Raw genomic sequence first — 17,545 nt, forward strand, 5'->3', positions numbered from 1 at the left:
TTTAATGTGTGCATTTCATGCATGCACAGGACAGCCATGCAGCAAAGCCAAATTAGGCCTATATGTTTATCAGTTTGAGCATGCAAGAAATGCCATCATATGCTACCCATTTCAGCATCAATGCTGGATTTGCAAGAAATTCACATGAGCATGCATACCGAGAATACACCATTAACCTGTTCTGCACAAATGCATTCATATACTACCCATTTTCAGTTCTGAATTTGCAAGACATTAACAAGATAGACTGAGATATTAATGAGGAAATTGAACACCAGTCAAAACGGGAGTCACAGAGCATAACATCTTAAGTGCCTATGATTGGCGTCTCATTATCGTGCTACAATCACCTGACATTACCTAGCCAACTCCACACTCATGCAGTCTTCACTATTTTCCGGATATCTGAAGAGATTACAAAAAAAATACAATGAAATCATGTTTTAACACATTTGAGGTGATCTCCACTGGTCTGGTTAAGCTATCTAGCACTACTGTTGCTTGTGCCAAATGTTAGCCATGAACTTTCTTGGAGACAAGGTTGATAAGTTATATAAACTGTCTCAGTGCACTCGGCTGCCCTGTTTTGTAAAACCCTTCATGGTCACCATGGTTTTAAATTAAAAAAAATAGTTTTCCTCAGAAGCAGCTTGCAACATGTTCCACTCTTTGATTTCACATCTCAGGATACAAAACTGTACCAGCCTGAAATTGTTTGATGAGATACAATCAGATATTCACAATGTTGCCTTCCTCTCTCATAAACTTTCATCATTGCCATGATTCACCTGAATGAGGAGCAGGTCGTAAAAAACAAGGTGTGAAGAAGGAGAGAGATGGTTGTTTATATGCAGTGTCTGAAGTGGAGGGCAGTGAGGAGAGATGATGCACAGCATAGCAAGAGATAAACACAGGAGATGGAGAAGGGAGATTGACGAGTGAAATCAGCAGCATGATTAATGTGACAACCTTTAAGCAAAGGTTATGGAACCGGAGGGAACACTAATGTCTAACACTAATGTAGGACATGGAGGAGAAGCAGAGTGGAGAAAAGGTCAGGATTCAAGTGAGGGTCAAAATTACAGGAATTCACCTGGTGTACTTTACTCTGTGCTTCTAGAAACATTAATCTCAACCTTTGGTTCATTTTTCCTCTTGAGTGATGATAACGAATGTAGAAGGCATGAACTATAATTCATTCAGTCATATTTTGTGACCAATGCGACATAACATACTTGCTATTCTACATACTTACTTCTGTGCTAGTTTAGTCAGATACCATACAGTAAAGTGGCCCTGGAAATGTAAGTTTAATAACCAAAATAATTATTTAAAGGCAATACTTAAAGTGGACTTGTTTGAAGGGTGGTTTTTCTCTTTAAAGCCCCTGAAAACTTGCTGTCAAGTCATAAGTATTTATATTTAACATTTGGTAATTAATACTGCAATAATGTAAGTTAAATAATAATGGTTAAAGAGTGGGAGAAAAACATCCTTAGGTATTTATTATTATCACTAAAGAACTAGCCTGATAATCAGACTGAATTGTAATTTAATTTGTCCTCATTTATTTAGCCTGACATTGTGTTCATGTTAGCTGATTGCTGAGCTTTTTTTGTTTTGTTTAGCCCTTGTTCTGTCATCACACAAAAAAGTTACATATTTGTTCCAGAGATTTCATCTCCGGTTGACACGGAAACTATGGTAGTGGTTGGATCAGTTCACTGTTTTCACAAAGCTGAAATAAATATGAGTTGTTATTTCAGACGTCAATGAGCGGGATACCAAAGCTATTTGGTTCTATCAGAGCTGTGGGTCCAGGCTTACGCAAAACTCCACATTTGTCGCCACATTTTAATTTAAATGCTGCTGAATCATGATTGATGTACATCTATGACTGAACTCGTCAAAGCAGTGAGACGAGCACAGACAAAACACCATCGTCATGTGTAACACCCAAAACACAGAAAATTTTGTTTTCATGTAGCACTCAATCCCCCGTAGGAAGAAGCCAACTAAGATAATTTGTCCTCGGTGCCTTTCATGATTCTAATTGCATTAATGGTAAAATCCTGGGGTGTTACGGCGGCTTATGGTCTAAGACGCATGGCACGTAATTGTAATATCTCTTGTTTTAATCTGTTGCGACCACTGTTGCATGTTACAACGCAAAAATGGCAACAAAAAAAAGGAAATCTCTATTAAAAAGAAGAAGAACAAAGGTATTTATAATGCTGAGAGCCTCAAAATGCCTTTGGGGAAATACACAAAACAGTGTATACTGTAAGGACAGTAGAAAGACTTTTAGCATAACGAGAGAAACAGCAACAACCGAACCTTGTTAAAAAGACTTAATATTTTATAAACTCATTTATCGTCCTTACTGCTTTCTTTGAATAGATGCACATGAATATACTGAGTATGAAGCAGCATACCATGTAGCTGTGATGTTATCTGTCATCCAGATAACATCACAAAGTGGTTCTTCTATATAAAGGCAATAACCTCAGAGAATGACAATAAGAAGGTGTTTAAAAAGTGTTTTTCTTAATGCTTTTGGGCTGCAGGGGAGCAATGGAGAGAGCTCAAGGCTGTTACATTGTGAGGATAAATCAGAGAAGTCAGTGGTGTCTACCACACTACATCAGTCAGTTCCATTGTTGTACAGGGACATGGTCTGTCTTTACTTATTTACCGCTCTCTGTGTTAGCCTTTGCTCTCAACAACTTTCTGCACGGCTCACATATATTGTTGTGCTTTTCCCTATTGTCCAGCCCACCCGCAAGTACCTGCAAGGATATCCAACTCCCACACATGAAAGTCTTGATGAGTGAATTCAGTTTGTCTGCTTCATAAACACCATGGCTGAAAGTACAATGACCCTTATAGCAGCATGCAATCAGCGAGAAGCAGGGGGCTGAACTTGTGTCATTGAAGTTAATTACAGGCAATTAAAATCCAGTTGTCTGATGCTCTGACATTGGCTGAGAATAAAACCGTCCCTTCTTGGGTTTAAGGGGCTGTTTTAGTTACAATATTCACAGGGAGCTGGTTGTTTTTTAGCCATACAAGTGGCAGGGCTCCAGGCCTGGAAATGTCCATCTTCCTGTTGGTCTGTCCATCGATACGTTATGACAGATTGTCATGACATTGAGATGACTTGTAATGACTTTGGTGATCCCTGGTTTGTCCTCCATAGCCAACCTTGAGGTTTCCACTTTCTTTTTTTAGGGAAACGTCTTGACAACTTTTGAATTGATTGTAAAGAAATTTACACAAATTTATTTCCCCCTGAGAATGAACAACAGGTTCTCATCCCAACTCGTCACATACAGACCCTTGGTCAGGACTGTTGGTGCCAAAAAAAATTCTCTCCAGCAACATGAATTCAAACAAAGCACTTGGTCAGGTTTAGGCAACAAAACCACTACTAAGGTTTAGCTGGTTGGGCTTAAAAAAACAATCCACCTTTTAATCAATGCAATTTGATCTGTGACTTCAGAACACTATCTCCAGTTATCTTTTGTCTTCGGATGTGTTCTTGGAACAGTTTCATTATTATCTATTAGTTTGGATGCTTTCAAGCTGTGCCTAGCCCCCTCTATGCTTTTTTTTGGCAGTTTTCTGGTGTGAGCACATTAAAAACCTGCTGAGAATTATTATGTAGTCTTTGATACTGTGTGTCTTGTTTTGGTGTTTGCTCAAAGTAGCCTTAAGGTCGTTTAGCCGAGCACAGAGCTAAGATTTAAGAAATATGAAATTGGTGGTTTAAATAAATATCATATCTCTTTCTCATGGTCTCAAATGTATCAAGCACAAATAGCTTTCACACATGCTGTATTTATCAAACTCTTTCCATATCAATGAACTACATCAATTAACATGACACTAACCTTCTGTATTTAGCTTCATTATAGTCTGCAGCAGCTTTGCCTCTGCTGCCCTCACCATTGGTTGCTGTAGTTTCCATTTTTATCCACATTTCTGAGTTCCTCTTCGATCTTCGCTCAATGGCCCCTGTTTAGTTTGTGCTCAAGTGATATCGTTCTGCTGGTGCTGCTGCGTTAGAGATGAGTATTCTAGGCTGGAATGGGTTGCAATCTGTCTCCTATCCATTATTGATCCATGATTAACTAAAGTTCAACAGGGTTTTTGACTCCAACCAAGCATGTAATTGCAGTAGGGGACAGGGGGTCAAATCTCTCACTCCAAAATATTTGTAATGACCATTCACCAACTACCTCCAAAAGGCTGCATGTCCAGTGTTCCCCTCAACCAGCAACAGTGAACACAACAGCCTTGCACGACACACAAGTTGAAGTTTTTTGGTTCTATATCCTCCAGGTGGCATGCATAATCACAGCATTACTGATCGCATGTTAAATATAACATATATAACACTGTTTTCAACAGGGTGCAGTTTAATCTTAGATAGTTTCCTTTTTTGAAAATTCAGTCTGTAGATGCTTTGTCACTGAACTGTGTATTACTTGACCAGGTTATTATGTGTTTTTGCTCAAAATGTTCACACTTGCAGGTGGCAATTCTTAAACAGGCGTAAATTGTGTGTGGCACCCGGTTCTTATTGCCCTGTTTTACTGAAACATCCAAAATTTAACTAGTTGTTTAAGACTTGATACGGAAAATGCAGAGAAACAGTTTTTTTGCTTTTACGAAGCGTAACTCTTTTTTTTCCAACCGGGTTGGTTTGGTCCAACCCCCCAAAGTCTGACTGAAGATTTCACCCTTTGACTCCAACACTCTTTAAATACTACATAATACATAATATTCTGGGGAAATGATGGGATGTGGCTCCATCACAGTATACATTTAAGATGTCTAATTCTAGCTGCTTCCTACAGTACGTGTCATGCTGTCATCTGCTGGAAAGCAGCTGTGAACATTTTTCACCGTGCCTTTGATATCGAGTGTGAACTGACTGTAAGTGTGGTACTGATGATAACCCAGGCCAGAGGTAAGAGAAGACTGGTAGCTCCCCCCAAACCCCCTTCGACAGCCATCTGTATCACTCAGGGAAGGCCTCCTCGAGACAGCTCTGCAGACACACTGATCCTGATGCTTTTTGACACTGATGGCGTGTACAACTGACCGTTGGGATGTTGAGAGCACTCAAACAACACTTGCTGCATGTGTTTATGTCCCAGAGACAGTCTAATGAGGATGTATCTCCGGCCATCCAACTCCAGGAGCAAGTGCCAGGATGCAGCTGCTGCCACCAGGGCTGTAATCGCAGCTTCATGCCTGACTCATGTCGGGTAACTTTGTCAGCGGTGGCGTTCGTATAGCCATGTTCGGGAAACTCTTCCCCAGATAAACTCAAGTGACTTATATAGTCAGATACAATAATGTGGCTATTTATGAAAATTGAATACACTCAGACATTTTCCTGTATTCAGTGTGCACCTCAAACCATGTTTGTGTGATACTAAACCAGTATCATGTTTAGGGTTACTGTTGGGCAAATTTGATTGGGATTAGAAAAAAAGTTGGTTCACGGTTAAATAAGCAAAAAGTAAGCCACAAATAAAAGCCTGAATGCACAACAGCCCACAACAACTCAAAAGTTTGGAATTTAACCTGCTTTGCCAGAATTTAAAGTACATTTTCATACCTCATCTCAACATCCCTTCCAAAGAGTGACTTTGCACCTAGTTGTCTGACTTGAGAAAATAAATAAAATAGCTTTTCTCAATGTTCACATAATTGGTATGAGAACAGGTTCCCCCTTTGCACTTTACACCCCACACAGCATTTTTTCTGCAGGAAGGAAGTGTTGATAATTGACAGGCTGTCATCGCCTGTCATGGCAGCAATAAAACACAAATACAGTATGCTTGAATTTGATAAGCTTGATGATTCGGAAACTGATGAGAACCTTTAATAAGGTAATCCTTTTCTTGTCAGGCTTCAAGTGATGCGTTTGTGTCCGGTAAGCCAGTGCACAGACTAATCTGCATCCTCTGGGGAACTACTGGCTTAGGTGTGTGTGTGTGTGTGTGTGTGTGTGTGTGTGTGTGTGTGTGTGTGTGTGTGTGTGTGTGTGTGTGTGTGTGTGTGTGTGTGTGTGTGTGTGTGTGTGTGTGTGTGTGTGTGTGTGTGTCGTCCAAAATGTTGGCTTGAGGTTAGCCTAGATGCTGCAATAGCATTGGTTATATCAGAACTAGAGAATATTTCTTCAATGACAGAAGAGCACGTACGTAATATATAGCTTTTTAACGATGGAGAGATGTATTTGCTCTTCTTCTGACTGATTTTGGCAAGAGTTTTTATTGACAAATGGTTCATCCAATCACCTGCCCTTTTCCAAACAGTTTCAAATGGCAGTTTCTCAGGAGGTTTTGTTACACAATCATCTGGCAGTTAAGGTGACCTACAGTCTAAAACCTGAAGAAATTGGGTTAACAACAATATACAAAAGAAAAAAAGGAAATCCTCTCATGGAGAAACTAGAAAGAGAGAATGTTTGGAAAAATAATGAATCCATTATCAAAAAAGTTGGCGATTAAATCAACAGTGTAATTGTTTCAGAACAGACTCCTGAAGCAGACTCAGGCTTTAATAATGGCCATGATGTAATCACAGTGTTGGAGCTGATTTAGCAAAACTGGTTGGAACAATTATATAATAAGTAGTTGTGGAAAAAACACATTAGAGTCCAAGCAAACAGTATATTCCCCCTTAAAGATAACCTGCATGAAGTTTAGCAAACACATTGGCTGTGAATCCAACCCTGAAGGTCAATAAAGTGTAAGCACAGCAGATTGTTTGTGCAGCTCTTTTAGTTTTCACTCCTGGGTGAGACAGTGTGGATGTTTGTTGTTCTGAAAGAAGTGAAGCAGCACCGAGAGCAGCTTTGGAGTCAGTGTGAAATCTCAGCGCCGCACTCCACTTTATCTGTCTTCACTGTTCTCTGGGGAGGGGGTTGCAACATCAAATATTCACATGGCACTCACAAGACATCACCTTAGGAAAGGTTTACCTGGCCAACACCTGTCCAATTTTTGTTTTCCATCAGAGTGCACTTTGACATACCTGCGCTTCAGCAGAGTGGATCTCCTTGGAGGTCTTCAACCTTGGCATTAAGGGCAGATGGAACCCCCTGTGTGTGGGCTGTCACTCTCAAGCAAAATACCAACTCCATAACCAAATGCGATTGTACTCATGCAGCAATATTTGACTTTTTTTTTTTTTTTTGGTTTTGCTCCCTCATATAAATAGATTCATTAGACTCCTCTCTTTGAATGTCCTTCTGACACTGCCAAAAACATATGAATCCATTCTAATCTATTCTATATCTATAATGCTTCATCGCTCTGTGACTCTGTCCTTTTGCAATGATGGAGGACATAGTCACTCTCTAGGGCAGGAGTTTGTCTAAATATGAATAACACTCATTTACCACCAAAATGCCAGCTAGTGTTTTCTCCTTTAACTGCCGTGATTGGGTGACAAATGATTGGTTGGATAATCAGTTAAAAGTGTAACAAATTTGAGGCACCATGGCTGAAATCTCGTTATTTTGAAACAGTGACATGTTTTGGATTTAGTTGGGTCAGTTTGACTCACTTTCTGTGTGTCCATGGATTACCATTAAGTCTTGATTCCCAATTATTCTCCTTGTTGGCAGGTTGGGAGAAATCTGTGGAAAGAAAAACGCTTCTAGTTCAATTTTGTAAAATCATTGCTGGTGAACTTTCCATGCAACATATAGAAACTCTAATAATCTCATTAGTGTGAATTTTCAGTTTGCCAATTAGCATTCAACCTTGAAGTTTCACAAGCAGACAAAAGTCACCATCTGTCAGCACGATGCAGGGCGGCCCTCTGTGATGATGATGATGATGATGATGTGCTCACAGCTCTCTAACTGTGCTTGTTTTGGCTGCAGGAACTTCTACTACATCACCATGCTGCGTGACCCAGTCTCCCGCTACCTTAGCGAGTGGAAACATGTCCAGCGCGGGGCCACGTGGAAGACCGCCCTCCATATGTGCGACGGACGCTCGCCCACCCAGGACGAGCTGCCCACCTGCTACATTGGGGACGACTGGTCCGGTGTCACCCTGACAGAGTTCATGAACTGCCCGTCCAACCTTGCCAATAACCGACAGGTCCGCATGCTGGCTGACCTGAGCCTGGTGGGCTGCTACAACCTGTCCTCTATGAACGAGAGCCAGCGCAACCACATCCTTTTGAGCAGCGCCATGAGCAACCTGAAGAACATGGCTTTCTACGGCCTGACTGAGTTCCAACGCAAGACGCAGTACATGTTCGAGAGGACGTTCAGCCTGCGCTTCATCTCCGCTTTCACGCAGATCAACAGCACGCGAGCTGCCAACGTGGACCTGAGCGAGCCCGTGCGCAGACGCATCGAGGAGCTCAACTATTTGGACGTGCAGTTGTACGAGTACGCCAAGGACCTGTTCCTCCAGCGCTTCCAGTTCACTCGCCAGAGGGAGCACCAGGAGGTGCGCTTGAAGAGGCGCGAGGAGAGGCGCTGGCTGCGGGAGCAAAAAGAGCAGGGCAGGCCATGGCCGCCCAAACACAGAGGGGGAGGAAATGGAGGCGGGAGGAGGGGAGGAGGGCTGGAGAAAGGGAGTGAAGGGGACTTCTCCACCACCACTGAGGACTACACGAGCCAAGTGGCCCGTTGGTGAGGCTTTGGTCTTCAGCAGGAGAGAGATTCCTCACAGACTTTATTTAAACCTTTGACTCTCTCTCACACATCCTCTCTCGTCTCTCTCTCACCATTAATCTGTCTCCTGCATCTGTCTATTTCTCGGCTTCAGTGTGATCCAAGTGCTCTGCTGTTTCTTTCTGAAAACTGCCAAGTCTGTGAGTCTCACAGCAGCTCGGCCTTGGACTGCCCTTTGGTGTCTTCAATCTTTAAACGCTGTTTATACTTTTTTTTTTTGTAATTCGATTTTGGCCTTGGTTATTTTTCTCATTGGTTGAATAAGACAGTAAATTGAGGTGAAAGAAGAAGAAAAAAATAATAATCAAAAGAAACTGCCTTAGCTTTGCTTTTCCTTTTGACATTCAGAGCAAAAGCGAACTGGTAGAAAACCATTTGAATGATGTAGTAGTAGAGGAACTGATGGTTGCATGTCACACTGTAACATTATAGTGCAATTTTCGGAGAGTGATTTCCAAAAGATGTAATGTACTATAAGCCAAAGCTAAAGAAACAAATTGAATTCAATGACAATGAAACCCTCTCTAAAGACCATGCTGTATGCATGCATGTTTTAAACCAAATTATACAAGACTATCTGATGCTTATATTTTGGTTACAATCCAATATATATTATTTCCTGAAATGCAATACCTTGCAGACTTGAACACCTCTCCCAAAGATAACATGTGCACACAAAGCCACACAGTCACAAAGAGTGCATCCTCCTGTGAAAATAACTTCAGTCTTTCCCCATACTTAGGTTAAAACATTTTTTTATTTTTTAACAAGAAAAAAAAGGAAGCAAGCTCTCTGTGATGAGAAAAGCATATTTTGTGAGTAATTCATTTTTAAAGGAGTGGGTTGCAGAGATAAAAAGTTGGTAAATAGTCCAGGTGATGAAATGTCAGTGTGGCTGCTGTGTGGCCTGACTGTGAATGAGATGATCAGCATTCAGCTCTCACGCCCCTCCCCGTCACACTGGCTGCTTTTACATGTTTGTAGAGCCGACGGCAACTGCACTGTGGGCAGCGAGAGCGCTTTAATGCCAGCAGTGCACCAGCCAACAAACCCCAGCCTCAAAGCAGTTAGAAAACGTGTCTGTCATTTCTTCTGCCCGATAATTTCCAGCCCCTCAAATCCAATCAGCTTCACAGTATACATGAAGATGAAAGAGGGCTTGTTTTTATCTGCTTAAATAGGCTTCAGTGATGCTTTTTTTATGCCTCTTATCTGTCATTCACTCAAAATCCCTGCTTATCAAAGTGGTACTGCTGCTGCTATTTTAACAGTAATTTCTAATTTCTTCTCTGATTTCAGTTCCTTATAAAATACCTCAGAGGGCACAGTTTTATTTCATTTCAAAGAATCGCCTGTGTCTCGTCTTGTTTTAATGATTCATCTAGCTCGAGCAGTGAATGTGTTGAATGAATACAGGTTTTCGCCGTCAAGAGTTGTATTGGTGCACTTGTCTGTATGGATGCACTTAGTCTGAGTTCAGCGAGTGTGTGGATGGCTGGATAAGAACATAGACTAGGTGTACAGCACATTGATAAAACTCCAAGTGTTTCAAGAGGAGCTGCAGCTTTGTAAATTTAATTTATATTATATTTGTAACTGATTTCTTCAGGTTTGTTTTGTAGCAGTGAAATAGATTGATGAGAAATCAGGTCTAAGATGTTATGTCAAATGATAAAGGGTCATTCTGGATTCTTTTTGTCACCATTTTATGCTACTTTATACATTGTAAAGGCCCTTTAAACTCCACTACATTCATTTGACAGCTAGTTACATTGCAAATACATGCAACATGAAAAATGCTGCTTATATGTTGATATTTAACAATAATCCAATTATATAAAATACATTTTATATATCCTGCGTAATGCTAAATTCTGCCATATAACATCAAATATTGATGACTAAATAAATAAAAATCAAAGTTTTGGGGGAAAAATGATATTTTAGCGTAGAATTTAACTGTCAAAATATAAAGAAAATATGTTTGAGGGACCTTTAGGCAAAAGTGAATGCACGATAATTACTTTAGTGTTTTTACATTGGCCCTTTTTTAGCAAAGGCATTTCGACCTATCATTGCAGGAAAAGCACATGTGTAAATAATAAAATGAATGATGGCTGAATTCCATATCAGTTGAGTTCAGTGTCCTAGTAATATTACTTTTATTATTGTTATTGTTGTTGATATAAGTAACACCTGTGCTTGTATGACAAGTCAAAATGTATGCTGTGGAAAAAGGTTAATTATTTAACTGATATGGTATTGTCACTTGATTCTATAGCCATTACAGCAGGAGGATTTCTTTTGAAAATGGTTATGCCAAAAGGATGTTTATTTGGGAACTTTCTTTTAATAAACCAACATGCACCACTGCTGTGTGACAAGCTGTAGGAATTGCAATGTTCCCCGGTGACAGATGGCATGAGCTCCACATGAGCAGTAGAGGTGCTGTATAGCTATTAATGCAACGCTAATGAAACACTTGTTGTCAATGTGCTATATACCCAAGTTATATTATATATACATATATATTTGTGTGTGTGTGTGTGTGTGTGTGTGTGTGTGTGTGTGTGTGTGTGTGTGTGTGTGTGTGTGTGTGTGTGTGTGCAAATTTCTGAAAAAAATGCAGTGGGATTGCTGGCTGCAAAGACGCTGATGTGTGTCATATTTTGTCTTTCATCATGTTCCTGTGTGTTATGTCATCATTAACATACGTGTAGCGCTGCCTTAAAGCTTCTTGTGAGATACCATATACAGACTTATTTTTAGCGATTCATCCGGGGAGGCAGAACAACAAAAGGAACTGAAATTGTTTAAAATGTTAAAATGTAAGTGTTTAGGTGTAATAAAGCTACTGTGACACCACAGAGATCAGAAAATAACTCTAATTAGCACATTTCACTCAGCTGTGTGTTCCCACCTGCGATTAACGGTTGCCATGGGGATGGTAACTACCGAGGGATTCTTGGGTCAGACAGTTCATTTAATAGAGATTAAGCTGAGAGGCATCACTCAAACACTAGCTTATTAATCAAAATGCGAAAGTCATATCTCTAGACTCTAGAGAGTGGACTCTGCTCTATGCGCTGTTGTAAAATATGTGTTCATAGTTTGGGAATTAGGATGTATGTGGGGAAAGTGGCGAGCTAAGAGGCCCACAGTGCTAACTGTTTAAGTCTGTAATCTCAGATAGTTACCTTGTTTCAAAGAACACATTTTATACAATTTGATGAAATAAAATATGTATGTAGAGTGAAAAGGAGTAAAGATGTTGAAGAGAAATTTTAGAGTTTCACAGCTAAATCCAAGTCTGCATGCCATGTCCCACATTCTGTCCATTCATTTGAATGAGGAAATAATTCACAAATAACTTTAAATAGTTCAGATAGTATGACAGATGCAAACCGAAAAATGTACTTGCGATTATCAATGAGCTGAACATTTTGAACACAGAAAATTAAGCTTCTACATTTAATGGTGTTGATAGAGTTAGATGCCAAAAAAAGAGGAAGACCAATTCATTTAATTAATTGTGCATCCATTGCCTTAGCATAATCAACAACATATGTATATATAAATCTCACATTTAAAGGCTGAGATATTGTCAACTCATGGACAAATCTTTTACAGTTTATCCCAGTCAGAGTTTCCACTGTGCCATGATTTTTTCTTTTTTATGTCAGGCCTCTCTGCTTATTGAGCAAATATATAAAACAATTCAACTGCTGATAATTATAAATAAAATATGAGTACACTGTTCATTTAAAGGCTTATTGTTTGTGTGACTTACTAATATTTGTTTTCACCAAATGATGTCCTAAAAGACTTTCCACAAATTTTGAAATTGTAAAATTGAAAACTCTCAGACTATGGTGTAAATAAAAGGGATGGGGGTGAAAAAGCCACTCTAAATTTTACGGACATTCCCAGAAAAGTGTGACATGCCTCTTTGTTAGGATCATTTTAATGAACTTGTACTGCCACTTCATATCTCTGAGAATCTGATTTATCTGTATTTATTTGTTTCTATATATCATTTCAACCGTTGCTAAAGAATGGCTTTGTCTGATGGAAAATACCAGTATTACCAACACCTCAGTTTTACTGGAAGAGAGCTTTCTTAGTGTAAGAATTTCTATGTACATGTTTAAAGTCTTGTGATGAAATGAACAGTCTAAAAGCTTTTTGGCGTGTAATATTTAACCTGCCATTTTTTTCAGACCTGAAAAATATGAGTGAATTCTGCTTAAGATATCTGAAATAAATGCATCGAATGGCCAGAACATTATAATGTGTGTCGTTTTTATATTCTAAACATAGATATATACCACTTATTAATTTATGTTTGTGGGTGTTTTGCAAGAACTTCTCTCTTCCAAAACAGATTTTCACAATTGGTTTCAGAAAGAAAACAAAGAAAGCATCTTTAAGGTAAGTCCTATATTGAGTAGGGAGTGAGATATATACAGTTCAACCATATTTTTCGCCCATATGTGATGTTGCATTGAGTGATTTATTCCTTAATTATGTTGACTGTAATTTACTAGCATCTGTCAACCTATCAAACGAAAAATATGGAACATTGTCTTCTGATGTAGACATATCATCCTGCAAGACTACTTTGCTGATATCTTTTCATGTTACAAAAGATCAAGAAGGAATAACAAAGAACAAATGTTCAGTCTCAGAAATAGCCAGCGCTACACAATTACTGAAAGCAGATTCACCTGAATATTTTAATTTCTTCCGAGATTAAAGCCAGCAGGTGTCTGGTGCTTTTTATTTGGCCTAATTAAAGATAAGCACATCCCGTGCTTTTCTCAGGAACTGGCTTTATATTCTCTCTTATTTCATTTCATTTCAACTCAAATAAGCAACGGACATTTACATAACAAGATGATACCTGCAGACACAGCGATAACATTAAACATTTACTGTTCATTAGAAAAGCAAACATTGAATTATTTAATTAGGGTATATGTTTTTGATAAATAGCTCCTCGAAAAGCGGCGTTAAATGTAAATAAAATTATATTTTATTGTAATTAGATTACTGATCTGGTTAGGAAGTTTAGGATAAGGATCTGATTAGGAAGTGCAAGAATATTGCCAGAAAAATACATTTCCATTCACCTATAGAGCAAAGGGCCTCAATGCCATATTAACTTGGTGTTTTCCAAGGGACACTTCACATTATTGCTGTGTATACTGACATACAGAGACTTCTGCTTCCCTCCACGTTGAACTGTATTGCTGGCTCAGCATTTCAGCTGGTGATTGCAGCAAGTAATTTCCACCCAGATGGTACGAGTGTATTATTTTCTATGTTTAACCTTAGAAAGTGTTTAATGACTTGAAAGTAAAAACTGCACCATTGCTCCTCGAAGACAGTCAGCACCAAAATGTGGTGCCTGATACTGATGTGAAAACATTCAGAATTAACATAATTATCAACAGTGATTACATTTAACACTTTATTGAGATGGGGACTAAAACAAGATATGTGCTTTTCTTTTTACTGTTCAATAACATCATAAAACAAAATAAAACACGTTAAAAAAAAAACACACAACATCAGATCTACTGTAGAGATATCTTAGAATGACAATAATGTTAGCAGGAATTCCCCAAAAAGACAAACTTTGCTTTTGTTTAACGTTCATATTCACATTGATTTTGTAGATCTGGACCAGGCTGAGCTTGTAGATATGGTCAGATCAGAGAACAGTACAAGCAAGACTCTGAATATTGCTATTGATCCTCATTTTAACATGCAGGTCTATTTACCCACATTGCACACCATCAGTGTGCAGAGGATGTGATACAGCTTGCATTACAAAACTAACACCTCACCATTGGGTTTCTGGACCATCCTGCATCTCCCCTGTTGAGCCTCTAGGTATGTCAATTTGTAAAATTATATTTTAGAGAGGACTGACATCTGCTGGCCACATGATAGAATCGCTGCTTATCTTGGGTCACCTGATTGTTCTACTGGCTGTTAATTCCTATAAACACTCAAGAAATCCCCAGTTTTCCTTATTACATTTTTTTTCAATAAATGTAATGAATGGAAAAAGAAATGCGCCTCTCTATTATTCTTGAACACAACCATCAGTTCAGCTTTGCTTCCTTTACATTTTTTACCACTAGATGGGAATGTTGCAAGTACAGTGTACAGTACAACCAAATGCTTTACATTGTGTTCTTCTTGAGGTTTATAAACTGTTTAAAGGTAAAGGAGAGCAGAATTAGTTCATATCAGTGGTAAATGTTGTTTTGAAAGAAACTTAGAACTGGATAGGATTAAGAAAAACTTGATTAGCATTTGTCTTATTTGTAGTAAAAGAGATCTTAAGTGGTTATAGTGTATCTTTTTTATCAGTTTCATGACAAAAAGTCCATAAAAAACATAGTCATTTCCTCATCTTTTCTGGTGTTAACAAGCAGTGACTACTCAAGTAAGTACCATTTCAAGTTAAGCAGGTTGACTGAGTGATGAACAGCAGTTTATGTTGAAAGAATAGGTTTGTTAACCCACATTGCACAGTTTAACTTCTGTGAAAGTTCATGTGAATGAAAAGAACTCCAAATGTGACACCTATCAAAGCCACAGTGATGTCAGGTACTATTAAATTGAGTGTAAATAAAATGATATGTGAACAACAAACAGGGTTAAGGTCAAATAAATGAAAGCAGGGATTTCTGCATTCTCTTTGTTATTATATTTGAGTCGTTTTGACAGTGACATTCTCCTCAAAGGGAGCAATATGGTGACCTTTCCCTGTGGCACTTGATGCCACATCTCCAGTTTTTTTAAGTGATCTGTCACTATGACAGTTCAGATTAATCTCATCGGTTGCTTCAAGAAGCCTGGAGACATATAAAAGGAAGGTAATCAATCAATTAATCACAACTGGTTTGTGCCTGTATTTTGCATGAGCACCAACAATGGCCAAATTACTTTATGGCAAGTATGGGTAAAATGTTACATTCGCCACACACAAAGATCACACCATTTTTGAAGTACAAAATTAATATGCCAAATGACATTGATTCATTTGTCGTTCCCCTCCCCCTGAATAATGCCACTCAAAGCATTCAAAACCCATTTTTTTCCTGTGATGTTTTTATATTTTTCAGTGAAACAGCAAGGCAGGTGCTCCTCCTAACACCATCCTCAGCACGCATACATTTCTGTAGGAATGCTAGCCAATTAGGTGGATCATGACCATCACTGTCACACAATAAAATGACAGGCTGCTGATCTTTTTCTATGTTCTGATGTGTTCAGACAAATGGTTCATCCTCCCATATAGTACCACTTTTAAATCTACTGGAAACAAGGAGGTGCTCTCCATGATTTCAGCCAACCAGTTAGTTAGAAAATGAATGACAAGAAAAAATAGCAATACAACTTAGGGGCACATGCTTTGTAAAGTCTAGCACTAAACAGATAAGACAGTCTTATGTGGCAGTGACATAGATTTATTTTCATCGTTATTGTAGAAATATTTTATTAACATAAAGAATCTTATGTCTGTCTCCCTCCCTCTAAACCACCCTGACTGATCTTATCTAGGTTAGCATCAATCCTATTTGACCTTGAGCAGACCAATTAATTCGCCCACTGCTTTGCTTCCTACACTGATAATACAAGTCACAGATTTTTCAGTATAACTCTTTAAAAGCCTTACATTACTATTATTTCTCATACAAATAAATTATATACACAACTCTTCAGGACACATACTTCATCAATATGAATTAATGAAAATTATTGGGAAGAATATTGACATCACACTATTCTTTTGCCAAAATCATATTAATATACTTCGTTTATTAGATTGTATTTTTGCGTGAAAGCTTAAATTAAAGCATTAAACTGATCCAGAAAAACGCACTTTTTTTTTTTGCTGTTCCCTTGGTAACAAGCAAACCCTTGCCCTTTCACTCTACTGGCATTCGTGTGGATCATACCACTTTCCCGTCGTAGGTGGGGGGAATGCGGGGGGGGGATAAGTTACAGAAGGGTCTCTTTTTTGCCAAAATATGACTACGTTAAAATTAACTTAATGCATTTACATAGTAATATAACATGTTTTTTAATGTTCTCTATTCTAAACGTTGCATATTTAATTATCGATGACATACGTGCTTCTCAGCTCACCCCGTGAAACCCCCGTCATCACACCAAACTGACGACCGTACAGTAAGCTGTCAGAAGCTTGTTGCTTAGCTTAAATCTGTGCAGTGCTACAGTAAAGTAAAGAAGAAACGAGGTCGAAATAACAAGATTTAACTCCACGAACAGAGCAACACGTAACGTGGGTTGTTGCACATCTTGTTCTCGTTAGTTCAGTGGCACTGTCGTGGTGTCTGTCCTAGCTGGTGCGTGATTTCCTCTGGGAGAGAGCGGCTCCTCCGTGGTGATGAGGTAAGCAGGTGCGCTCCTCGGCTAGCAGTGCGGCTAACTTAAGCTAGTGCACGTCCACGCTCAGGTAAGTGTTGTCTACGCTGCTAGCAACATGACAGCGGTGCATTTAGCTTTAGCGAGCTAAGTATGTTTCATTAGCTAGCTAAAGTAGCCGAGGATGAGAATGCAAATCAGAGACTTGTCGTCAACATGCTGCCCTCCATGCACCAGACTGTGCACGACGTTGATGTCAGGGTTTGGGTTGACAGTCATTGGAGGGCGGTCGTGTTTTCTGCTGTTTGTTAATGAAGAGACATAACGTTATCTGTGCAGTATATACACTAAGGTGGTATGGGCGGGACATCCATTATCAGACAAGCGAAATTCACCTTTCCCCTTCCTTCAAATGTGGAC

The 17,545-nt window shown here is 39.1% G+C and overlaps 1 protein-coding gene across 1 annotated transcript in view; it reads left to right on the forward strand.

The window, feature by feature from the left end:
• The window catches only part of hs6st3b (heparan sulfate 6-O-sulfotransferase 3b), a 59,116-nt gene extending 50,438 nt beyond the window's left edge, over window positions 1–8,678 (forward strand). Inside the window, exon 2 of the mRNA XM_054615860.1 lies at window positions 7,910–8,678. Coding sequence (XP_054471835.1) covers window positions 7,910–8,678 — 769 coding nt within the window. The remainder of the gene's footprint in view (window positions 1–7,909) is intronic.
• Window positions 8,679–17,545: the final 8,867 nt, after the last annotated feature.

The sequence above is a fragment of the Anoplopoma fimbria genome, chromosome 16 (genome assembly GCF_027596085.1).
Source record: "Anoplopoma fimbria isolate UVic2021 breed Golden Eagle Sablefish chromosome 16, Afim_UVic_2022, whole genome shotgun sequence".
NCBI classification, from domain to species: Eukaryota; Metazoa; Chordata; class Actinopteri; order Perciformes; family Anoplopomatidae; genus Anoplopoma; species Anoplopoma fimbria.